Source organism: Manacus candei, unplaced genomic scaffold (assembly GCF_025592945.1).
Source record: "Manacus candei isolate 608988 ecotype Guabito, Panama unplaced genomic scaffold, ASM2559294v1 h1tg000165l, whole genome shotgun sequence".
In the NCBI taxonomy this organism is placed as follows: Eukaryota; Metazoa; Chordata; class Aves; order Passeriformes; family Pipridae; genus Manacus; species Manacus candei.
Genome location: NW_026138213.1, coordinates 264,163 through 289,156, shown reverse-complemented (window position 1 = coordinate 289,156; position 24,994 = coordinate 264,163). Strand labels below are relative to the sequence as shown.

The 24,994-nt window shown below is 43.5% G+C and overlaps 2 protein-coding genes across 3 annotated transcripts in view; one reads left to right on the top strand and one right to left on the bottom strand.

Moving 5' to 3' along the window:
• Positions 1 to 6,419, top strand: part of HLCS (holocarboxylase synthetase) — a 111,603-nt gene extending 105,184 nt beyond the window's left edge. For both annotated transcript variants that reach the window (XM_051773045.1, XM_051773046.1), the window contains exons 10-11: positions 909 to 1,122; positions 1,833 to 6,419. In XM_051773045.1, the coding sequence (XP_051629005.1) occupies positions 909 to 1,122; positions 1,833 to 2,001 (383 nt within the window). In that variant the 3' untranslated portion in view covers positions 2,002 to 6,419. The remainder of the gene's footprint in view (positions 1 to 908; positions 1,123 to 1,832) is intronic.
• A 1,249-nt stretch (positions 6,420 to 7,668) lies between these two features.
• Positions 7,669 to 24,994, bottom strand: part of SIM2 (SIM bHLH transcription factor 2) — a 56,441-nt gene continuing 39,115 nt past the window's right edge. Inside the window, exons 9-12 of the mRNA XM_051773047.1 lie at positions 20,507 to 20,654; positions 19,225 to 19,393; positions 17,464 to 17,875; positions 7,669 to 10,382 (exon numbers count right to left, since the gene is read on the bottom strand). Of these exons, the coding sequence (XP_051629007.1) occupies positions 9,655 to 10,382; positions 17,464 to 17,875; positions 19,225 to 19,393; positions 20,507 to 20,654 (1,457 nt within the window). The 3' untranslated portion in view covers positions 7,669 to 9,654. The remainder of the gene's footprint in view (positions 10,383 to 17,463; positions 17,876 to 19,224; positions 19,394 to 20,506; positions 20,655 to 24,994) is intronic.

Here is a 24,994-nt window from a genome sequence, read left to right as displayed (position 1 = left end):
ACAGTTAACACAAATTACTTCCATGTATGAATGGTCTCATTTATAGCAAATTTACAAAACAAGGCCATCTGCACCTTCTTGCAGATGGAGGAGCATCGTGTCTAAAACTGATTGACAGACAATGGGTTTTATCCCAAATGTCTGAGGAGAGAAAAAAAACCAAATTATTAGGAGAAAAAAATAAACAGGTAATACAATATATTTCTCTACATCCCTCGAAACCTGTTCCAGCAGGCAGCAGAAAAGGCCCCAAGAGCCATATTTAAACAAGAAAGGCTTTCTGCCAACATTATTCCAGCTGGAGAAATCTCAGCGAGACACTTGAGGCTTCTAAAGGATATGCTGTGGTGGGATAGATTAAGCAAACTGGAGTCTTACAAAGTTAAAGTTAAATCTTCTGGGCTTCCCAGAGCAAGCCAAACAAGGCTTATCAGCTGAGTGAAAAAGGTTTGGTTTCCAGAAAATGCAATCAGCCAACTGTAGTAAACACAGAGGTCTCTGAATTACGTTTTAGACTGAAAGATGAAACTCCATCTCAGAGTATGATCGGGGGTTCACTGTGAGTTGGTTGATGACATGAAAGAATTTCTCACTTTGATGTTGCTGTAACCAAGGTGCCAGTTACCATCTTCCCACCCCTCATTGATAGGATGGTGTGGTGTTGAAAGACTGTGCTGGATTCGCTTCTGTAATTCTAAAGAGCATTTTGAGGGCAAGGAACAAGTAAAATCTGAACTGAGAATCGTAACTACAAGAGTAAGAAGACTTAAAAGGTGTAAGAGACTGAAAAAAACCCCAGCTACTGGAAACATCCCTAGGGATAATATTATTGAGTAGCTGAATAAAGTAGTGACTCTGGTGGCAACAAAGTGTTCATCCCTTTGATCCTTCTCGTTTGTCTTCTTCAGGCTTTGGATTTAATGTGAATAACAGCAACCCCACCATATGCATCAATGATCTCATCACGAAATTTAATAAGGAAGAGGGGACAAAGCTGAAGCCTTTAACTGCAGACTGTCTCATTGCAAGGACTGTCACTGTGCTGGAGAGGCTCATAGATATTTTTCAGGAGAAGGGGCCCAATGGAATTCTTCCCCGTTACTACAAGTACTGGGTACACAGGTAAGAATAATGTTCTTCTCAGACTTTCTTTTAAGCAAGTTGGTAGAAGAACTGCTGGATATTTTGCCTTTTTCTACTTTTTCTACTAAATTTCCTTTAATACAAGTAAATTAATTAAAATATACTCCCAATCAGGATGTACATTTTTAAGGGAGAATAAAAGTAGCACCCCAAAAATCAACAGACTAGCATGAGTTCAAGAATGCTCCCAGGTATTTTACTTGTATCATCTCCAAACAAAGGAGTTGAAAATTATTTGTTTTGAGATTGATGAAGCTGCTGTGCTTCTATAAAAAAAATAAACTGTTTGGATTAACTCCAACTCTGTTCATTCCACAAAGGGAAATTAAAACAGATAGAAAATGCTGCTGAAAATCACTTTCTGTAAAGAACCAGTGAAGTGGGAAATAAAAATAATCTGCTGGAGGGTGAAGCCTTCCCTGTGAGGGTGGTGAGGCCCTGGCACAGGTTGCCCAGAGAAGCTGTGGCTGCCCCTGGATCCCTGGAAGTGTCCAAGGCCAGGCTGGATGGAGCTCTGAGCAACCTGGTGTGGTGGAAGGTGTCCCTGCCCGTGGCAGGGGTTTGGAACGGGATGATCTCTAAGATCCCAATCCATTCTGTGATTCATTCTGTGATTAGTCCTCTGAGGTGTTTTGAGTTGTGCAGTGCCCACCATTCCTCACTGACAGCCTGGTTCTCCCTGTTCCCAGCGGGAAGCAGGTCCGTCTGCACAGCGAGGACGGGCCGACCGCCTGGATCGTCGGGATAGACGACTATGGATACCTGCAAGTCCACCAAGAAGGCAAAGGGATCGATTCTGTGCACCCAGATGGCAACTCCTTTGACATGCTGAGAAACCTCATAGTACCAAAGCATTAACTCACAGCACCAGGGGAGACTCTTTAGGGTTTGGCACCGTCAGCTAAACTCGCTCAGAGGTGGGAAGGGGAGTTGGCAGCTTGATTTTTTTTTCCCTTCTGATTTTCTGCTGTCTTTGGTTTTTGAAGTGGATAACTTCAACAGTTCAAAAAGAGGTGGTGATCTCATAGCTGAAGGCCTTTATTCTTTTGTATTAACTTTAAAACACACCGACGTTGCCGTTCTTTGTAAGTGTCTATTCTTTGTGAGGAGTCTGGTTGCAAAGAAACCCCTTGCAATCAACAGAACTTTCTCTTCACTTACACACTGTATTGGAGAAACTGAAGTGGCTGAACAGTTCCTTTTTGTCTCTCTCTGTTTTTATTGTACTTTAGCAAAGTGCAGGACAATATTTACTTTTTTTTTTTATTCTGTTTTTTTTAAACTGCATTCTGGTTTATGTGTTGTCTGCACTAAAAACACCTGGAACGTCATACATTTCTGACTTACTGGGATTACCACTGTGCTTAACTTCAGGTCTAAGTGGAGATCCTTGCTGATTTGGTTCTTCTCCATGTGGGCCTGTGCAACAATTTACCAACCTGTGCTTTGGTCTCAGGTCTACAACTCTAGTGGCTGCCTTGAGTTTTTTGGAGAGTATTCCATCAGCACTTAAGAACTGTGGTTGGTTATACAAATTCCTGGCACTCTGCTCTTCTTAGGCAATTGGATCCAAGTAAATCATCTCATGTGTCCTTTGAATCATAGTTTTCCAAGAGGATTTAGCCCCTGTAAGAAAAGCCCACTGGAGTAGTGTCTCCCCAAGGTTGTTGTGGAATCCCAGTCAGGAGAGGGAACCTCTGATTAGCTTAAAATTTGATAGTAGTTATATTGTGATCTCAGTGAAATTAAGTGAAGAAATGAGAGATTCTCTGCTGTAAGGAACTACTCCAGTGAGAAAGAGAAAACACACCATCCACCCGTGTCGGAATTCTCTTCCACAGCTTCCGTGGTCACCCCCTTTCCCAAAGCAGAGCGTCTGGGTTTGCTGCTAACCATTAAAAGCAGGAGCTGACCTGAAAGTAGCTCGTTTTGGGGGCTGCCTGCCCAGTTCCAGATGGGTTGCAACACCTTGCTCATGACTGGGAAGCATCCTGGAGCATCCCTGTGGGAGTTTCCGTGCGACGGCGGCGGCTCGGCGGGTTTTTCTCCCGGGCCTTCACACCAAGACTTGGCCACCACAGCTCTTCAGACAACTCTGTGCAAAATAAGTTTGTCCTAGGTGTGATGTTTCCTCAAGTCTCATTTCCTCAAGTAGGCAGCACTGCTTGTTCCATTCCCTCGTCCCTGCTGGAGGTGGATCAGCCAAATTGGTTTCCACAAAGGAAATTACGGCCTACACTCCAGAAACGGGGGTTTGGGGTTAAAGTTCACCTCATAAACAACCTGAACATGTTAGGAGATTGTTTCAGTTACAAAGCCAAGAAGTCTTAAAATCAGGAAACTGGTCTGTAATGGTAGTTTTGACCAATCCTCACCACATATTGCAGCAAGTGCAAGAAATTAAGTTGTCCCTGTTACATTTAGGATTTTATGCTCCACATCACAGTAGATTTGTCTCGTGTCCCTGCTGGTTTGCTTTCCCCCATGATCCAGATCATGTGAGGCTGCACACCAGTATTAGATGGAACTGTCCAGTGGAGTGTAGACAGCTGTTAATTGGCATAATTAAAATGATACACACCAACACCAGATTTTGCTTTTTCCCACCAGAGGCTTTCAAAACTGCTTTGGGCTGAGAATTTTCTGGCAGCTACCTTTATTTCAGAATTAAATATTGATGCATGTTGTAATCATGTGAAATTCGAGTCTGACTTAATACAGTTTAAATAAAAAAGAAGAAACTTATATATACATATATGCACATACATAAAAAGTGTGTGTGTGTGCACATGCACACTCACATCCTGTGCATCTTCACTCATTGTCTGCTTTTTCCTTCAAGTAGCTTGTGAGCAATGTCAACTGGGGAAAGCAGAGCTCTGGTTCTGGTTTTCCAACCACACAGGTTTACAAAACTTTACCTTAATCCGATATTTGTAGCTAAAACACTGTCTCTGCTTTGGCTTTGGCACTGTGGGATGTGCCTGTGGGAAGCACCTTGGGTTTTACTCGTATTCCAGGGAGACTGAGAAGTGCCTGTAGAGATTTAACAACCAGGTCATGCTTGCATGGCTTCCTTAAAACTCGTTCTCCCTTCACAAGGGACAAAGAATGACAGGGGAAAAGGATAAAACATGTTCCTGTGTGGAGGTAAGAATGGACTTGCAAACCTTCAGTGGCTGAGGGATTTTTTAAGAGCAAAATGCTGCAGCATTTCCTGGTTGCTGTTGTTCCTTTTTGGATTCCTTTCTGGCTGCCTTAATGGTGAGCTGGTTCTATTCTCACTTTGATTTTTAAGGTTATTCCAAAAAATTTTGCATTAGGAAGACACTTAGCATTGAACTTCCTTTCCACAAGCAAGATCTTTGAGTCTGGGTGTGCCAGAGCACAGGTTGAGTGCTCTGGGAATATCACTTGGCCTTTTTAGTGGCCTCTTCTGGTGTCTAAAACTTAGCTGTGGTTCTTGAGGAAACTGCCTGGACTTTGGATGAAGGGTTTGGTTGCTTCCCCTTCAGAAGAACCAAAGACAGGGAGAATTCCTGGAGTAAGGTCCTTGTGAGGAGCAGCTGCTCCTGTGGAGAAGCCCAGGAGCCTCTGTCAGGTAGATGGGAAGCCCAGCCAGGAGTCTGACTCCTCCTGTGCCAAACTTGGCACGCCCAGAAAGCCACAACATTTTTGTAGGAAAATGGTTGTTATTCTTGTTCTCAGACAAATGTGGTGCAGAGTGTCTCTGGACATCGGTATGGAGAGTATCAGACAACTCCAGACCCAGGAGTAATGCACTGAAAATGTTTCATTTCGTTCAACTGTCTGGATTAGTAAAACACCTCTTCCATTGTGGGGCTGATGTCATATCTTAAACTATTTTCTTGATGAAGTGCTTTCAAAAAAACCCCATTTATTACGACGTCCATATTTCTGCGACTTCATTTTTTTTTTTTCTTCCCCTCCTGGACTCTGTTATAACGTTTCTCATTGTGAAAACATTTGTGGAGGTTGTTTATTGATAGGAAAACTTCTGCTGGGCGTGTTGGCACGTGTGTGTGTTCAGAGGGAGGCGAGCAGGTTGTGCCCAGTCAGCAACAAAGCTGCTTCCAAAGATTTGAAAAAGTAATAATGTGCTTAACGTTTAAGAGCTCAAGCAGCACATCCACCTTCTAGTAAAAGGTTTATAAGACTTCAGAGCTTTTTTATTTTTTAAATATATCCAACAAATCAAGGGGCTATTACCTGGAAATAATATTAAAGCGTTTAATCCTTTATGCTGCTGCTTCATTGTGCAAAAATTTATTTCTTTGCTTTTTCCTGATTCAGCTGCATCAGCAGTTTAAAAAATTACTCTGTGCAACTCCTTTGGAATATACAGGAGTTTTATATGTATAAAAAAGTGTCTGTCATTGTGCTGCAAAGAGTTGATTCCTGGGGGCGACTGGTTTAATAAAAGCATTTGCATGTGTAAGTGGCAGCAGTGATGCACTGCCCTGATCAGACACCAAAGAAATTAAATCTGGGCTGAGGAAGGACCAGAGGTCAAAAAATGATGGAGAAAAGAGAACTGCAGGGAAGAATTGCAAACTGATGTCGTGCTTGAGTAGCTCATTAGTGATTCTGTGTTATTTGCAGTCCCCCAAGTGTCTTCCTTTGAAACACAACGTGGCTAAAATACAATAAATTTGAATTAAAAAAAAATCCTTGTATTTTATAGTACTTTAATTGTCAAATATAAACCACGATGGGAATAAATTTTCAAATATGCACCATTGTTTGTGAAACCCTGTGTTTTGTGGCTAAAAAGAAAAAGAGGACTCCAGCTCGATTTTCCTTTGGCTACAGGATTTTTATTAACATTTTAACGGTTTTGTTTTACATAATAAATAAGCAAAAATGCTTTACATTTTTTTAGGGAATACATATATAATTCTGAGCATTAATAGGTTGTTTGGTTTGCGTGCTTCTTCACCTACACTTGCCAAATAGCTTTTTACCTGCATCATATAAAAAAAAAAAAAAAAAAAAAAAAAAAAGCAAAATCTAAAGTTCAGGAAAAGAAACAGAATAATAACATTTTCTCTGTGTTGTTTTTGAAGCGTGACTGAAGTGTTGAGAAAACCATTTGTGTCCTGTTTTGAGATTTTTTTAGAGAAATTCTGGCAGATTTCCCCTTCGTTTGCACTTTCAGTGATATATTCTCCAATTTTACAGCCACTGTGCTTAATTCCCTTAAATTACTTTTATGCCCTTTTTCAAATCACGGGCCTGCAGAGACCTGGAGATGAGTCTGTTCCCTTATCACCTTATTTACATTGCACTCTTTCAATTAAGAGGGTAAAAACTTCACGTGGGATTGACTTTTCTGACTTTACACTGGTCTGGTGGAAGGTTCCCTGTCCATGGGGGTTGGAAGTGGATAATCTTTAAAGTCCCTTCCAACCCAAACCGTTCTGTGATTCTTTGATTTTGATGGAATATTTCCTGTCTCACTCTCCATATCATTTTCTTGCCAGATCTGAACCCCCCCCAAGGGTTAAAATCCTGTGAAGCCTCACGACAAAGGCGTCTGCAGTGGCTCAAAGGGAGAAATGAGGTTGTTTTTCATAATATATTCCAATTCACACTCCACTTCAGTGTCATAATTTTTTCCCATTATTAAAACCACTGCCACTGTGGTGGCTGTGCCCTGTTCTGCACCTCGAGTGTGCTGAGAACATCTGTAGTTTAACTGATTAAAAGTCGTATTTTTCTCCCGATATAATTGACTCCCGTCCCAGCTGTGAACACAAAAACGCTGTTTTCTGGGTTTGGAATGGCAGGAAAAAGTATTCCACACGTTTGCTTTTGTAATCACAGGTCTTTCCTAAAAACCTTCCCCTGTATTATCATCTGTGAATGTGTAATTGGTTCATTTTTGCCTAATAGGGGAAAGTTCCGGTGCCCGAGTGTCGCGTCCCATAAAACATCTGGGGGAGAATGATGGAACACCTCCTCTGCTCAGGCTCCCTGAATAAAGCCTGGAAGTGTGAATAACAGGGTAGAGGCTGGAGAAATATTTTGTGGTGTTTTGCTGAGAAATATCTTTTAACCAAAGCCTAATTTGTACGTTCCCAAAACCGTGTTTTTATAGCGAGAAGGACTCGGAAGAACAGCAAAAAAATGCAGCAGATTTTGGGTGCAGCAATGCCATTAATGAGGTACCAAGTGCAGTGTGGGAGTTGTGCATCAGGTTTCTTTTTAATGATGCAAACAATGCCAGTTCCTCCTTTCCAGGGCATGGGTTTAATTTAACAAAATTAACATCTGCATAATTGCGTCTTTTAAGGAGTTGGGGTCATTTGTCAGCACCACTGGCTGGGAAGGCTCTTAACCACAACCACTGTAAAACCAGCTTGTGTCTCATCCCTTTGATTTATAAAGTCAGAGTGATAATAATTTACATTTTTACAGCTTTTCTGGAGAGTTGCAACTTCTCCAGCATTAAGCAAACCAAGGAGCACAGTTACACTGATTTATGCTGGTTTGGTTCTGCTTTTGGTTGTGTTTTTTTTTAAGTCACTGTTCTGGAAATCACTGATTAGGTATTTTTTGTTATATTTAGCACGAAATATAATTTTCATGCAACTGAAAACATCAGACAAGTGAGAGCTCCCAAGCGAACATCACTTTATAATAAAGCCTTCTCTGTTAACCTTTTAATTTTTAAGCAATGCAAATACTAAAAATTGTTTTCAAACCTATGATTTGAAAGTATTTTTTGTTCACTCGTAGCAATAAATATTCATACCTAGAAGGAAGTGACTTTATTGTTGTGATCTGGTGGAAGGTTCACTGTCTGTGGCAGGGGCTTGGAATTGGATGATCTTTAAGGTCCCTTCCAACCCAAACCATTCTGAGATCCTTTGAGAAAGTATTTACATGGCTGGTGCAATATGGAAAAAACTCTTGCTCATGGATTGCACCTTGTCAGATAAAACCATAAGGGAATAAACACTTTAAAAAATTACATGTTCTCCATCCTTTATGTGCAGCAATAGAATCACAGAATGGTTTGGGCTGGAAGGGACCTTAAAGATCACCCAGTTCCAACCCCCTGCCATGGGCAGGGCCACCTTCCACTAGACCAGGTTGTTTCCTTCAGTGAAGGTCTTTTAGAGGGATAAGAGAGAGACTTTGAAAAGTCTGAATTAGCCTTGAATTGGGCTAAAAAGCAGAGCTGACTCGGATCTACAGCAACATTTGTTGTTGCTTTTTATGGCTCTTGTTTAGGGAGTCGTTCGTTGTTTTGTCAAGAAAAGAATTGAGGAAGTTTGGGAAGTGGTTCAAAACCACAGTGGACTGACTGTTGTCAATTAAACACACACAGACCCACATGTCTCCTCGTTTGTAAACTTCACAAAGAAGTAAAAATAAAGGGGGTGAAAATCTCTTCCTAACTGGCTGGACAAAATGGGAGCGTTTGTGCAATTTGGGATTTGTGAAGTGCACGAGTCAGTCAGACCCCAGTCCTACCTTTGTGCTGACAACAAGATTTATCCTTGAGGAAGTTCAGTGTGTTGAAAGCTGAACCTTTCAAAGTTCACAATTTTGGCAAGTTTGAAATAAAGCATAAACGTTCTTTATTCTCTTGACTATAAAGAAAACATTTCTGGTGCTGTTATTCAGATGCATTTTTGAGTAGCTGGGGTTAAAATCTGCACAGTTCTCCCAGAATTCCCAATGAAACACATGATTGAGAAGTTTCTTTTTCTTATTACAACACTTTATGGGGAATAGTTGTTAGTTCCTGCTACGTAATTTGTCCCAATTTGCCATGACAAGACCTGTAACCCTGTAATACGTATTAATTTGTTGTATTGTCCCTTGTCAAGATGAATGGTGCTGGTAACAATCTCAGAACACTGAAATCTACATTAAATAAATCAAATTTAGGTTTGATTTATTTAGTTTAAAACATTTTGGGTAATTAATAAATAAGCTTTTTTTTTTTCCCCAAACATGAATTCTGTTTGGTTAGTACAGCTGTATTGTGGCCACTAAAAATCACCAATCTCTCAACAAAGCTCATTTGTCAGGGTGTGGGGTGGAAAGCTGATGTAAAGTTTTCACACAATTTGTCCAAAAAAACCCCTAAACTAGAGTGTATAGTTAATGATAAAAAAAAAAAAAAAATCTTGAATGTATTTTGAGAAGGAGGGGGTTAAGGAAAAAAAAAAAATGTTCTTCATATAAATCTCTGCATATAACACCTATCATTTCTTTTTGTTGCACACTATAAAATAACAAAAATAAGATCTGTAAGGTGTCTTCCCACTGGCACCAGAGCTCAGTCTGGGACAACAAAGCACGGGAAGCTGGATGGAGGGGGTTTTTCCTGACCACTGTCACACGAGCCTGTCCCTCCCCGACCCTCAGCTGCTCTCAGTAAATGTAACCGTGTTTTCTCATGCTTTTTTTTTTTTTTTGGTGAATCATTACAGTTTGGCTTCTTAATTAAAGGTAAATACTCCTCTGTTACCGTCACCTCCCGTTGGCAATTATTACAGAAGTTCCGATATAGTGGGGTAGTGCAGATTCCTTGTGGGTTTCTGGAGAGGAAGCCAAGGAGGGGCTTTGGTTTTTGTAAAGAAACGTATTTACCTCCTCGGAATTGTATCCATAGCTTTCCCCCGCGTGGCCCGTGGCCGTGCAGGACGAGGTTTGGAACGCGCCGTGCTTGGCCAGAACGTGGTGGTAGTTGAGGAGCACGAACGGGACTTGTCCCGAGGGTCTCACATCCATCACGCGCTCGCTCTCGGAGTCGTGGTCGAGCTTTACAGTCATTCTCTCCTCGCCGTCCAGTTCCTCCAGGTTTGCAGGGTGGTGACCAATGTGCCCGTACTTGGGTTCTTTCACACAAATCCTTCTTGTCTGCTCGTACACCGAGGGCATTGGCAGGAGGTGGCTTAGCTGTCCTATAGCTTTGGACTGGAAACATTCCGATTTTGGCAGCAGGGAGCTGGCAATGGAGTTTGAAAAAGGACTTTCGTTAATGCTCATTTTTTCTTGGAGGTCTCTGTTGAAGGCCAGCTTGTTCTCCTCTTTAATGAGGTGGGGAGGTGGCTGGATCCTGGGTTCTATTTTGTTGTGTTTCATGATGGTGGAATCATAAATCTCTTCTTTGTACCTGCTGCCTGCCATGGGCGCGGTGCAGCTCGTGAAGCTGTCGGGGAGAGCATCCTGGCTGTATCTCCTGTTGGATATGGGGACTTGCAGGAAAGAGAAAACACATTAGTTACTGACCACAACCCCTGTAAGAGTCAGACTCAACACTTTATGCCTGAACTTTAACACCCATTTGGTTTGGGCCAGATCCAGGTCCCAGTGAAGACATTAGAGACATTCCCATTCGCCTCAGTGGCTTTGGATAAATCTCTTTAAGACAGAACTGGAAAGTTAAAAAAAAACAAATCCACCCAACCTCTTCAGAAGAGTTGAACCATCTTGAAAAGCTTTTATATGTGAAATGCCCATTTATTTACTTGACTGAATAATTGCATCATTGACAGTATTAATGTAGTTAAATCTGGGAAATTAAACCAGAGAAATACTTGGAAATGTGACCTGTCAAAAAATGTTGACCTTAAGGAAGCTCCTTACAGGGATTTATCAAAGGATTTACCAAAGGCTGGGCGATATTATTACATATCAATGATCCCATGGTTGGAGTAAAACAGAATTTATTCTTCCTGTCACTGTGGGAGTGTATTGGACACATCCTTGTGAGGAGAACATCTAATTCATGATATATTGTGGTATATGTAATACCTAGGTAGATATGAGAAGGTGACGTGTCAGTGTCTAATTTGTGATACCTCTTTGTGGTATATGTGATATCTGGGTTGTGTCACATTAAAGACTTTGCTCTTTCTCTTTGAAAAACTAATATCAAGTATTAAAAACATCTATAGGAAAGCAAGCTAAATGCCCCTTGAGTAATGCTGTAATTCTGCTTTTGAGATACTATCATGTAACAATATATATATTAATATTATATATAAAATATATAATTATATATAATCATATATATAATGTATATATAATTATATATACAATATTATATATAATTATATATAATATATATTATATATTTATATATATTGTTATTTATATATATATTATTATATAACATTATAAATGAAGGTTACAACACTGTCATTTAAACTGCTCCTCCAAGGCATATTTGGAAGTTTTATGTTAAAGGAAAAACAAGGCCCTGAGTAAATTTCTCAAGTTAAACCTAAACTCAATTTTGTGTTACCTTCACTGAAAGCCCTGGACACTTAAGTGCCTTTTGTAAAAGGGATTTGCTGTTTTTCTAAGAATTTTATTCAACATCCTAAAGGTTTTGGAGTTCCCCTGTAGTGGTTGGTGATGTAACTGTAGTCTCTAATAATTAAATATTCCCTGTGCTGTAGTAGACTGGCAAAGCCTTCATGTATAACAGAGGAAGCAGAAACAGCTCAATTGTCCCCCTTTTTTTTTAATATGCAGAACTCCATTAATTTCAGAGGGAGTTGCACCACATAATTAACACCAGAATTTAAACAGAAATCTGGTTCCAATTTCTTCTTGATCAACACACCACCCTCTTAGAAACAATAACCTTTCAAGTTATTCTTTTTCGTTTCCATGGATATATTTTTTACCAAGAAGTACATACTGAACTAAACTGAAATACTCAGCAGCTGTTGAAAAATGGCCTTTTTAGATCACAAATCAAACCAGGATTCGGCCACGTGCTTGAGTATAACTTGGAAATTTTACCTGTGTAGTGACACTGATTTTAACTCCACATTTGGTATTTTTACTACGAATAAGTGTAGATGCTGAGAACTACTGACATGTAATTAATCTGGTGTAACAAATCTGATATTCTGGTTTTGACTTCCCCGGGAGCGATGGGTTTGTCTCCCTACTGCACTGTGGAGTATTCTCACTTTATGACTCTCCTCTAATCTCTGAACAAAATGTTGTCCTTTTCCATTTTTACAGCCCAAGAGAACTTGGAAGAAGCTGGAGCAACACAGCAACCAGTTGGCCCCTGTCTTGTTATCTTCCTTTCTGTAATCTCAGGTTCTGCTGGGCTCGTGGCTGCCTTTTTGGCTCCAATGAGTAATTTGCATACTTGGGAGATGTGCAGGATACAATCCATTCTGTTCTATCCTGTCTCCCAAATGTGGTTTTCATCTCTTTTCTCGAGGAAGAAGGTAAAAGTCTGGTTAATTGTTTGCAGGCTTCCACTGAAGTTGTCAGCACGTTTGTGGAGTCAGAGCAGAGAGAGGAGTGAGTCAGGCCCCAATCCCTGCTTGGTGTGAGCAGGGACAGGACCCAGGGAAGGGCTGGAGCTGGGACAGGGCAGGCTCAGGGTGGATCTCAGGACAAGGTTCTTCCCCCCGAGGGTGGTGGGCCCTGCCCAGGCTCCCCAGGGCAGTGGGCACGGCCCCAAGGCTGCCAGAGCTCCAGGAGGGTTTGGACAATGCTCTGAGGGACAGGGGGGAGTGTTGGGGTGTCCTGGGCAGGGCCAGGGCTTGGACTGGATGATCCTTGGGGGTCCTTCCAGCTCAGGATATTCTGTGATTCTGTTACATGATTTTAAGTCGTGTCTGCAGTGCAAGACCACAGGGCTTTTTGTCTGCTCACATTCAGAAGAGTTACTGGACTTAAATCTGCTTTTGTTTTCCTTTGCAGGCAAAAACCTGAGGATGCCCTGGGACATCCTGGGACTCCTCCTGGGGAGCTTTTCGTACAGAGGTTCACATAAAGCTGAGCAGCTGATTTGTGTTGCTGTGGAAGGGCAGCACCCCAGGGTCACTTCCACGTGGGCAGTTGTCAGAGAACCTGCCCTGGCAGGTGCACAGGGATCCCTCACATCCTGCACTTCTCTGGGAGTGTTACAGATATGCCTGGATGTGGCCCTTGGGGCCATGGATTAGGGGTGATTGTGGTGGTGCTGGGTGAGGGTGGCACTGGATGGTCCTGAAGGTTTCTTCCAACCTTGGTGGTTCTGTGATTCTATGGGTGTAAACACTTTATGGTCACTGAAGTCAGTGCATGACTTCAGGATGCTTTTCAGGCCACTCTTGTGCCAGAGCAACTCAGTTGTGTCAGGTGAGGTGGACACACTGCACACCTAAGGTTCTATATCATACAATCATGGAAAGGTTTGGGTTGGAGGGGACCTTAAAGATCAACCAGTGCCACCCCCTGCCATGGGCAGGGACACCTTCCACCAGCCCAGGTTGCTCCAAGTCCCATCCAGCCTGGCCTTGGACACTTCCTGGGATCCAGAGGCAGCCACAGCTTCTCTGGGCAACCTGTGCCAGGGCCTCCCCACCCTCACAGGGAAGGATTTCTTCTCAATATCTAATCCAACCCTACCCTCTCTCAGTTTAAAACCATTTCCCCTTGTTCTGTCATTATCTGCCCATATAAAAAGTCCCTCTCCCTCTTTTTTATCCCTCTGTGTCAAACAAAGCGAAGATACAACAGGTCTTAATACTCTCCATGCCCATGAGAAAGACACTTTTTAGATTAACTCAATATCTGTGCTGTGTCCTGGTCTAAATCCTACTTGTAATTTATCTGAGACATGGGTTGATGTTCTCTATTACTCTCCCTCCAAAACCAAAGATAAGACAACATGATCTTCCAGACCTCTTTGTCTCTAGTGGAGTACACTTTGCAAAAATGTCACTTATTTCTTTCAGGAGGAAGATAAACCTGGAGCTTTTTCATGGGTTTTCTCAGTGTTCTTCCTAATTCCCTGACTTTGGACATGATTAATAGCACTGAGCCTCCCACAGAGAGCACAGGCTGGCCAACAGCACAAACTGAAGGAGAAGTGGGTCCTGTGGCATCACAGTAGCAATTTATCCATTTGAGTGTACAAAGGAAACTTCCCTCACTAAGAATATGGTTGCCTTCACTGAAATGAGCTTCTTTTCTGATGACTAGGCCAGCTGGGGGAGAAAAAAAAAAAAAAAAAGAAAAGTGGAAGAAGCTTCAAAACCAGATTCTGAGGCAGAAACATCTGATTTGCAGGCACTTGTATCTGCTACGTGCCTTTTCAGAGCTTTGATGGCTTGGCATGATCGTCTTCCAATCTCTGATCTCTCCCAAAGAAGCTATTTTCCATGGAGAAAAATGTCTTTGGCCCACGGCGCTCTTGGCAGGCGCTCCCGTGGATGTGATGTGGAATAGCCCTCGCATCCAACCCGGTTGCCAGATGTCATATTTGGCATTGCCTTTGGATGGATGGGAGACAATGATGCTGAGCAGATCCTCCCTTGCTTTGAAGCTCCCTGGCTGTCAGTTTTTCAGGGAGCCACTGGAAAAAGCAGCAGTTGACAGGGTAAGGGAGATCAGACGCCCCCTTTTACAGCAAAAAAAGTGGCTCCCAAAGGTTCGGATTTTGCTTCTGCCACCAGCCTCAGAAGTGCAGCAGCACTGACTCAGCTTCAGGAGGAAACAAGGCTGGAACAATTAGATATAAATCCTGTCTGCAGTGGAGCCTCTGTTTTTCTTTTGCTTCTTACAACACTATGTGTCAAGCCATGATCTCAGACCAGGCCCATGTTTGACCGTATTCTTCTTTTTTCCCCTCCCAAACAGCACAACTGTCAGTGCTTCTGAAAGGAATTAATTGTCCCAAGTCAGTTTTCATCAAATGCCTGATAAATATCTGCTAAAATACATCTGTGCTCAAAAAAGAACCCACACATTCCAACTTAAGCAAGAAAACCTTAAGTAGGAATAGAACCAGAAATAAGAACCACTGGTATTGCAGGTCCATTTTCCTCATCACGAGGAAAATGTGTTTCCTTATCATGAGAAAAATGTGTTTCCTCATCATGAGGCAAGTGTGATGAGGCTGACAAATACCAGGAGTTGCTTGCAGGTTTTTTTTGGTTTTTTTTGGTTGTTTTTTTTTTTTTTTTAACAGTTCCTGTGGAATCCTTCTGATGGAATATATTTACTACGAGCTACCTGCCCACACCAGTTGCTCATCTGCTGCTCTGCTCACTCGGCTTTGCTGACAAATGTTGTGGCAAGTTTTAGAGGCTGTTCTCTGAACAGGCTCTTCTTTCCACATCCATTCTCAGTGTTGGTCTGGGAGCAGAGAAGAAGAGCTGGGCTGATTTCTCTACACTTAGAGTAGCTCTATTCTATCCTTACTACAGGATTCACTTCAATCTTTATCCTTATCCTCAAAAAATGTAACTTTTCTTTTTCTTTTCTTTTTTCTTTTTTCTAAAGACAAAGCCATTTCTTATTTTTGGTCTAAAATTCCTCCTTTTCCCACAACAGCAACCAAAGGAAACCAGCAAATTAGAGGAGCATGAGCTCAGGAAAAGCATTTAACCTGCTCTTGGCTGTAAGAAGAGCTTCAGCCTTGCTCATTTTCAACCTAAACACAGAAGAGTGAAGTGAAATGCCACGGTCAGTGAGGTGAGGTCCATCAGCTGGGTGAGGTCAAACAGTCCTGTGAAGGACAAAGCCCTGGGGAGAAGTTATTTGCTCCTCTGTGGGGGACACATTCAATGTCTGATGCTGTCTGATGAGGAAGCTCAGCCCTTAAACATCTGCTGATATTCACTTCAAGATCTTGGCTATCTAATGTCGTGTCCCTGAGTGAATAAATTCTTGTTTCTGGTGCTCAAAAAACTGTCTTGAGCCTACCTTTTCTAATTTTTTTTTTATATTAAATTTTTACTACTTCTTCTTTCATTCCAACCTCGCCATGCAGGAAGAAAGGAGTGTTTCCACCCAACTTCATAACAGATGTCCGCCAGTCCATCCTCATCAGTGATTTTAAACTGATCAAAATAGGGTGCAGGTGAGATCTAAGGGTTGGCTCTGGATTGGGAAGGGATAAACCAGAGTGCTGCTTAAAGGAATTCTTCTAAATTCAGCAGGTTTCCAGCCCTGTGCAGTCTGTTACACAGCTGATCTGAATTCTGCACTTGCTGATGTTCTCTGACAGTTTCAGATACATCTTAACTCACAAAAAAGTAATTAATGTGACTGTCCAAACTAGTTTGTGGTGGGGTTTTATATGTAATTTTACTTTGCATCTCTCTGTAACAGGTTTTTGTACAACTCACAGTTACTGAAAGTAAAGTCTGTGGGGAGGGGGGGAATCTAGGCCAACTAAGGCTATTTTTGCTAAAATGAGCAGCAACCTGAAATCTCAGCAGAACTTGGCTTTGAGGCTCATTCATGAAAGCAATTATTTCATCAAAGCAATTATATTTAGAGTTGTGTGAGAGGAAGGTGAATGAGGGGAGTATTTAATGCTGTTACTTGAGCTGAAGATACTCTTGACACCATCCTGAAACAGTCTAATTTGCCAGAGTCTGGTTTGTCCTACTATTTTTATTTCTTTAGATAATTAACATTGTTCCTTGCCTAATGTTGGAGGAGAAAACATCACAGCTTGACTCAGCTTTCATTTTCCAGTTGGCCCAGCTGTGAGCCCAGGAGTGTTTATAATGAGAGATCAAGCTCTGCCAAAACCACTGCAATAAACCCTATTATTGTTGAATACAGGGAAAAAAATTAATGGGTTGGACTAGATGATCTCCAGAGGTCCCTTCTGTGATTAGAGTGTATTTTGAGCTGCTTCACATTTGGTTACTTCATAACTTTTCAAGGTTATTTTTACAGGTTGCCACCTCAAAGGAGTCAATGTCTTCAGTGCTTCCTTCAAAACATTTGAGCTGGCCATCTGTACAGGGAGATGGACAGTGGGGAGGAGCACTAAAGACATTTTCAAGTTCAGAATTATTATCAAATAAAGCAGAATTATTGCCCTGTAGTAACTGTAAGGTGAAGACATCCCTACTGGCTTTGTGCTCAGAAAGGACAACCTTCAATTTTTATGGAAACAGATCATGTTTATTTTAATTCCTGCATGTGAGCTGAGGTACATTTTGGTTCAATCTGACTTCAGCAGTGACTTACCTGAGCAATTCCCCTAAAGAACTCTGAGAGTGCAAAACATGAGGGTGAACTGTGCCAGTATTGAAGGAGGTGATATCTCTGTGCTGTTCTAAAAGTGATCCTGGTGAATCCATTCCACCAGCTGAATTGGTGAATACTGATAATATTCCCAATCAAGTGCTGATGGTAATGGGAAGAAGGACCAACATGTGAATGCTGTAAACACAGTGGTTGTTACCTTTCACTGCCTCTGATTTTCTGTGTTTCCTAAACCCCTGCTTTCCAGACACAGATCATTCCCGGACACCCCCACAGCCTTTTATCTGTCCTCGAAGCGACACCCACCTTCATAACTCTGTGCAAGGTTATGCCTGATGATGTTCACTGGCTGCTCAGGAAGGTTTTTGGACGGTGACTGGCTGTTGGGTACCAAGGGGTTGGTGTAGTGCCACTGGCACTCCCCGTTGGTCTGCAGCGTGCTCAGGAAGAGCCGCGCCACTTCACAAGGTGCTCCTTGAGCCTGCCCGAACTTTGCAGGCAGCATTTGTTTTTTGCCACTGAAGACGTGGGAATCCACAGGGAAGTGTCCATAATGGTAGGAGAAGGGCAGGCTGTACGGTGGGGCGTATAAAAGTTCGCTGTTTTCTGAATGGAAGTTTTGTTCCTGAATGGCGGCGGCGGCGTTCACGGCGGGGCTGGATCGCCAGCTTCCCACCTGGCTGCATTCCAGTTTGTCTGTTTGGAACGAGCTGTATTGCTGGGGGAAAGAGAAAAAAAAAAATAAAGAGGGAGGGGGGGAAAGAGAGTTAAATTTTTATGTGGAACTGTAGAATGTATCATACAGGCAGCCCGGGCTGGGCCTCCTTCGCCTGCGATCTCAGGGGCTACAGGGACTGACTCACCAGGGAGGGTAAAGTTCCTTGTCTCCATGATGACTTTGCTTTCACTTAACGTGGGGACAAAAAAACTGCTTTGTCCTCCTGATGTTAAGTGTTTACTTGATAGTTTTGGTTTCACAGAATCCCAGAATCATTGAGGTTGGAAAAGAGCTCCAAGGTCATCCAGTCCCCCCTGTGCCCCATCCCCACCTTGTCCCCCAGCCCAGAGCACTGAGTGCCACGGCCAGGCCTTCCTGGGACACCTCCAGGGCTGGGCACTCCAAACCACCCTGGGCAGCCCCTGCCAAGGCCTGACCACCCTTTACAAGGAGAAATTCCTCCTCCTGTCCAACCTGAGCCTCCCCTGGCACAGCTGGAGGCCGTTCCCTCTCCTCCTGTCCCTTGTTCCCTGGCAGCAGAGCCCGACCCCCCCCGGCTCCCCCCTCCTGTCAGGGGGTTGCAGAGCCAGAAGGTCCCCCCTGAGCCTCCTTTTCTCCAGGCTGAGCCCCCCCAGCTCCCTCAGTCCCTCCTGCTGCTCCAGCCCCTTCCCCAGCTCTGTTCCCTTCCCTGCACACGCTCCAGCCCCTCCAGGTCTCCCTTCCATGAGGTTCCAGAACTGGACACAGCCAAACTGAGAGTAGGCAGTTGTAAGTACCAGAGGGCAGAAATTTGTTCTAAAGTACTGTCAGTACTAGACCATGAAAAAGGTTTAGCATATCAAGCTTTAGAATGGTAGAAAGACCAAATCTGTCCTTTGCATCAGCTTCTTTCACAATATTTTTCTCTTCCCACTCTCTCCCTCGTCATTCTCTCCAGCCTCCTAATGCTTTTTGGGATCTCACTGTTGGGAATGAAGCAATATCTATGTGACATCAAAGACCCCACGTGGCAGCAGGGAACGAGACTCATTCTACACCAGCACAAATTTTCACAACACAGCTATTCTTGGGAGGGTTTTTTCCTCTTTTTGCCAAGAAAAGACATTGGTTTCTTTCAGTGCTTCAGATATGTCACATCTAAAAGCTTTTGCATCATTTGCCAGAGTGGTTTGTACTACCCATGCTGTCCACCCCAGGAACAAAAGGATCTAATTGTAATCTGGTTTATGAGGGATTTCCTGAGGCAGAACATGTCAGTGTTATAGTAAATTCAGTCCTGGATGATCTTTATCCTGCCCCAAGCACTCTATGACAAAAATTGGTAAACAAATGTTGCCAGAAAAAGTTACCTGTTGTGGGTAAGGTGTTGTTCTGAGTTTTGCCTTCATTTTATTACTTTTGGGTTTGACTATTTTCCTTGTTTCCTGCGAGGTAGGTACTGAGTTTCTGCATGAAAACTGTGACTTGGAAATGGTAACCTGGTCCAGTGACAGCTGAAGTTCCTTATACTCAATATCTCTGCAAAAGAACAGTCCAATGAATTACATCCTCTAACAGACCACACAAACCCAAAAGAGCTCCTGTGAAAACACATATTAGATTTCACAGTGTTTTAATTTTCATTCTTCCAAGATTTTTCCTGAGGCTGGGAATGTCAACAGGCAGGGAATCTTATGGTCTGACCTCATCCCCACGCCAGTCTATCACAAACATTCTGACAAAATCAGAACACTGAGAACCACGTTAACATCTTTGTTTCTGAACCCAAGCTGTGCCAACTTCTCTCAGCCCCCCGTGGGCACCCTGAGGTTTGGAATCAGCAGATAGAAAGACACAGATCAATTAATTTTTCTCCTGCTCAGTCAGGAATTGGTCTCTGCCCTGGCTCTCACAATCAGCCCCAAGGAAGGGAAAACAAGAAATGTTCCTCTCCCGTCAGCATCGTGTGCTTGTAACTGCACCACGTGAGGTGCAATGTTTTTTACCTTCTGATCACAGAATCACAGCATCATCAAGGCTGGAAAAGACTTTCAAGATCATCCAGTGCCACCCTCACCCAGCACCACCACAATCACCCCTAATCCATGGCCCCAAGGGCCACATCCAGACACCTCTGGAACACTCCCAGACACAGGGACTCCACCACCTCCCTGGGACACTTATTCCAAGGCCTGACTATTCTTTCAGAGAAAAAAAATAATTCTAATCTCCAACCTGAACCTGCCCTGGTGCAGTTTGAGGCCATTCCCTCTCCTCCTTTCCCTCGGGACATGGCAGCAGAGCCCGACCCCCCCTCCCTACCCCCTCCCTACCCCCTCCTGTCAGGGAGTTGGGGAGAGCAATGAGGTCCCCCCTGAGCCTCCTCTTCTCCAGATAAACCCCCCCAGCTCCCTCATAAGACATGATTTCTAGACCCATCCCCAGCTCCATTACCCCTCCCTGCACACAGTGAGGATTTATACAGCAGTGAGGAACATCCTTTTAGCTTATTGCACCTAAAAAGGGGGGATGTGAACAGAGAAAGGGGCTGTAACAGGCAAGCACAGAAAGATACAAAGAAAACCACAAGTATTTAACCAGTAATGAATCGATTACTGACGACATGGAATGGTACAAAGTATTTTGACTTACGTAAGGACATAATTGACACTCACTATGCAGTGAGGCCGTGACGAACGGCTGTTGTGCACAATGGTGGCATAGCTCTGCACCCACACCCAGCCTCCGTGCTTGGACAGCAGCCTGTAGTACTTGGTTGTGACTTGGCCTTTCACCAGCACTGTGAATACAATAATAACACACACAAAAAAAAATTAAAACAAAATAATTCCCGTTTCTTGGAGTCGCGAGCGCTTCCTGGAAAGACTTATTCGCAAGGCAAGGGCTTTTTTTTTTCCTCCTTTGCTTCCCTGAAAACTCCTTCTCCTCCCACCAAACCCCCTGCAAACGGATCTGTGCAGCTCCTTTATGTAGATTCATAATGTCACGTTATTATTTTCATACAGTATGTTGAAAACTCCTAAGGTTTTTCCTGCTTCTTTTCTGGCAAAAGAAAAGTTCAAGGCAGCAAAAGTATTTCTAAGGGGACACGGCAAGTTTGGAAGGAGGAGAGGAAATGGGCTTAAGTTAAGGTTCAAATGAGATATTAGGGAAAAAAACTTCCCCTTCAAGAATGGTCAGGGCTTGGAATAAGTGTCCCAGGGAGGTGGTGGAGTCCCTGTGTCTGGGAGTGTTCCAGAGGTGTCTGGATGTGGCCCTAGGAGACATGGATTGGGGATGATTGTGGTGGTGCTGGGTGAGACTGGATGGGACTGGATGATCCTGAAGGTCTCTTCCAGCCTTGATCCTGGGATTCTGTGATTTTTTTCCCAGTGTATTTGGAAGCCCTTCTGTCATTCATAGCTTGATAGATTGTTGTGTATTTTACGATGTATTTTATGCTATGATTGGTGTTTTTTTTTCCTCTGTGAGCTCTACATCTTGAAGGGTGATTTAAAAGGCTAAAATTAAAATGTTAACTGGTTGTGAAGCATCCAAATAAAGACAAAGACAGAGGTGAATCAGTTATCTGATATCTTTCACTACACATGTAATCCTCTCTAAACTATTTTGGATCCTCTGTGGACAAGGATGTTTTGACATGAGGCTGTGCTATAACAGGAGCTGTGCAACATCCCTAAACATTTGATCCAGCCACAAATATTTCTGGTTCAGTGCCAGGCATTTATCTAATGAATCACTAGAAGATGATGCCCAGCCTTCTAAGGTGATTCTTTTCTCGTGTGGCTCTGCATCATTCCTTCAGGAAACTCCCACTTCTTACTCTACCATACAATCACTTATTTATTGTAAATTAGGAAACCACGGGCTGAGCTCACTGCACAAATTCTGTTCAAAAAAAGTGACCAATAGCAGCAATTCCTTTATATAATAAATGATTAAGAAATGGAATTACTGCTTGCAAATGCAGGGCTTGGACTAGACTGAACACAATAGCAAAGCTCAGTGTCATTTTGTGCTCTCCTTGCACATGTTTGGTGCAGGAACAGCTAAATTATAAGGAAGCTGAGAAGCAGCTTTCTCTTTCAGACAACTCTAGGAGAGCAAATCCCTGATAGAAAGGAAAATACTTGGCCTTACAATTTGTATTCATCGAGGATTTTTCTGTCAAGGAGAGCATTTAATATTAAACTGGGAACTAAAGAGTTAATAAGAGTTAAAGAGATAATATTTGGGGGGGTGATTGCTGTTTGGTAATTAATTGTGCTGCTATCAGCCATTGCTGGGGTTGGCTTTTTTGGTTCAGTTGTTACATAAGGGAGTAGGGGGTTGTAATTTTAATACCAAACAGGGCCCACATTAATGTGAATAATGTGAATATTCTGATGTAAGACTGACAGAAATAGAAGTGCAAGGGGTTGTTGTTCTTGCTAAAATGCCCTCTAAGTCAATTATAGAATCATAGATGGTTTGGGTTGGAAGGGACCTCAAAGATCATCCAGTTCCTACCCCCTGCCATGGACAGTGATGGAATCCCATCCAACCTGGCCTTGGACACTTCCAGGGATCCAGGGGCAACCACAGCTTCTCTGGGCAACCTGTGCCAGGGCCTCTCCACCCTCACAGGGAAGGATTTCTTCTCAATATTTAATCCAACCCTACCCTCTCTCAGTTTAAAACCATTGCCCCTTATTCTGTCATTATCTGTCCAGACAAAAAGTCCCTCTCTCTCCTTTTTATAAGCCCCCTTAAGGTACTGGAAGGCCTCAGTGAGGTCTCCCAAAGTCTGGAGTACATAAACCATCTCTTTGGACTTCTGACTCTCCCATGCCTCTTCACAAGTCACAACATACATAAACTTCCTTCCAAATCCAGATAATCTCCCTTAGAAAATCAGGCTCTTAGAAAATGCCTGTAGACAGGTCTTTCTGGAAGTGTCATTTCAGGATAAGGTACCATTTGTTCAGGAAGCAACAAGATGAACAACAACATCTACAACTTCCTCCCAAGGGGCAGCTCCGACCTCTGTGAGCAGGGACAGGACCCAGGGAAGGGCTGGAGCTGGGACAGGGCAGGCTCAGGGTGGATCTCAGGACAAGGTTCTTCCCCCAGAGGGTGGTGGGCACTGCCCAGGCTCCCCAGGGCAGTGGGCACGGCCCCAAGGCTGCCAGAGCTCCAGGAGGGTTTGGACAATGCTCTGAGGGACAGGGGGGAGTGTTGGGGTGTCCTGGGCAGGGCCAGGGCTTGGACTGGGTGATCCTTGGGGGTCCCTCCCAACTCAGGATACTCTATGATTCTATGATCTTGCAGGATATTCAAAACCCCACCCTCACTGGTATCAGGTCACTGTTATTTATGGCTTGAAGTCTCTCTCAGCTTTTTGCCCCATCCTTGACAGTGTCCTTCCTCACTCCTGCATTTCTACCTGGAATGCTCTGTGGGGTAGAAGTGTGCAGATGTGAGACATTTAAGACAATCATGAGGACTGTGTGTGTAAGCATGAAAACACACCCACAAAATATAAAGACATGTAATCTTTAAGTGTAATTTATCACTCCAAGGTAAAGGTCCTGTAGCTGCTGCTTAAAAATTCAGTCTAACAGTGCCGAGTCTGTTCTAAAAAATATATCTTAATAATCAGCTGTATGCCATGGGTTCACTATTTCTTGTTTTTCTATTAATTGTGAATGATGTTCTATAGTTGTCCCACCCCTGGAAGTGTCCAAGGCCAGGTTGGAGCAACCTGAGACAGTAGAAGTTGTCCCTGCCCATGGCAGGAGGGTTAGAACTGGATGATCTCTAAGGTCCCTTCCAACCCAAGCCATTCTGTGATTCTGTGATTTTGTGATTCATTCCATAATCCAGATGGTCCCATTCCAGGAAATGATGCTTACACATTATCCCAGATCATCTAACAGATAGTTTTTGGCGTGTGGTCGAGGCTTTTCAGAACTAAGTCTTTGTGCTAGTTTAATGGGCACGTTTTCCTTGAGTTCAAAATGCCTTGCTACTCAGTCTGCTGAAAGAGAAATTAATGCTGTCACGGATCACTAGTTATAACAAAGTTCTTTCCTGTGCTTTGGGACTAGTTTTGGCTTCCTTTCTCTCTCACTGATACTTTTTTCTAAATCCCTGTTTTAGCTCTGCAGTTAAGACAGTATTTTAAAAGATGTGAAAACCACTGAGGACTACAGTGTTCAGCTTTCCTTTGTAATTATATGGATAAACCAATGTTTCTCCTGGGATGGGGGAGGACTCCATGCCTCCTGCATTTTTAGCAATCTGGGGAAAGTCTGACCTTGGCTGGGGGACAGTAGCTGTGGTTCTGAGACAGTAAATGAGGTCATCTTCCATCTGGCTCTGTGTTAAATTGCCCTGTTTGATGCTGAATGGGAAACCTCAGAAATGGGAGCGAGGTCAATCCACTACCAAGACAGTCTGTGCAGGCTCAGACTTCTTGGTGGCCTCTGCTGCAACCCAATGGGGAGGATTCCGTGGCTTCAGCCTTGGCTCTGGGATGTGCCATTTGGAACTGGGTGTTCCACTGTTGTGGCTCCCTCCTGGTTTAGCAGAGGAGCTGAAAAAGGCACTGGGCTGGCTGGGCTGGTCCTTCTGGCCTGTCAGAGACGACTATTTTAAAAGGTTCCATCGGGCCCCCGGGCGTGTGGCTGGGAGTTCCCAGCCTGCCCTTCAGGATGCCACCAAGAGAAATGGGTTGCTTGGTTCCACACTGGGAGCAGGTCCTGTTTGGTCTTCCCCTGGGCAGCGTGGGCAGGGGATGGTGCCCAGCAGACTCTGCAGTCCTTTGGACCTCTTAAAACCCAGTGCTGCTCTGCCAGGAGGTTTGGTTGCTGAGGGAGCAGCGACAGTGAAACTGTGCTCTGCTGCAACATAAGTTCTATAAATGCACAGTTTGACTTCCAGGAGGCAGGAGAATTGTTTGGTGACGACACCAGCCGGGGCAGATGCCCTGCCAAGGGACAGAGATGTGAATCCTCTTAAAGTTTACGTGGGAAGAGCAATGATGTCACAACACGGGGGATGCACAGAATCCCCCTCACAGGTACAAGGGAAGGGATTTCTCTGAGGGCACAAAGATATTTTGTCTGGGCTGGAACA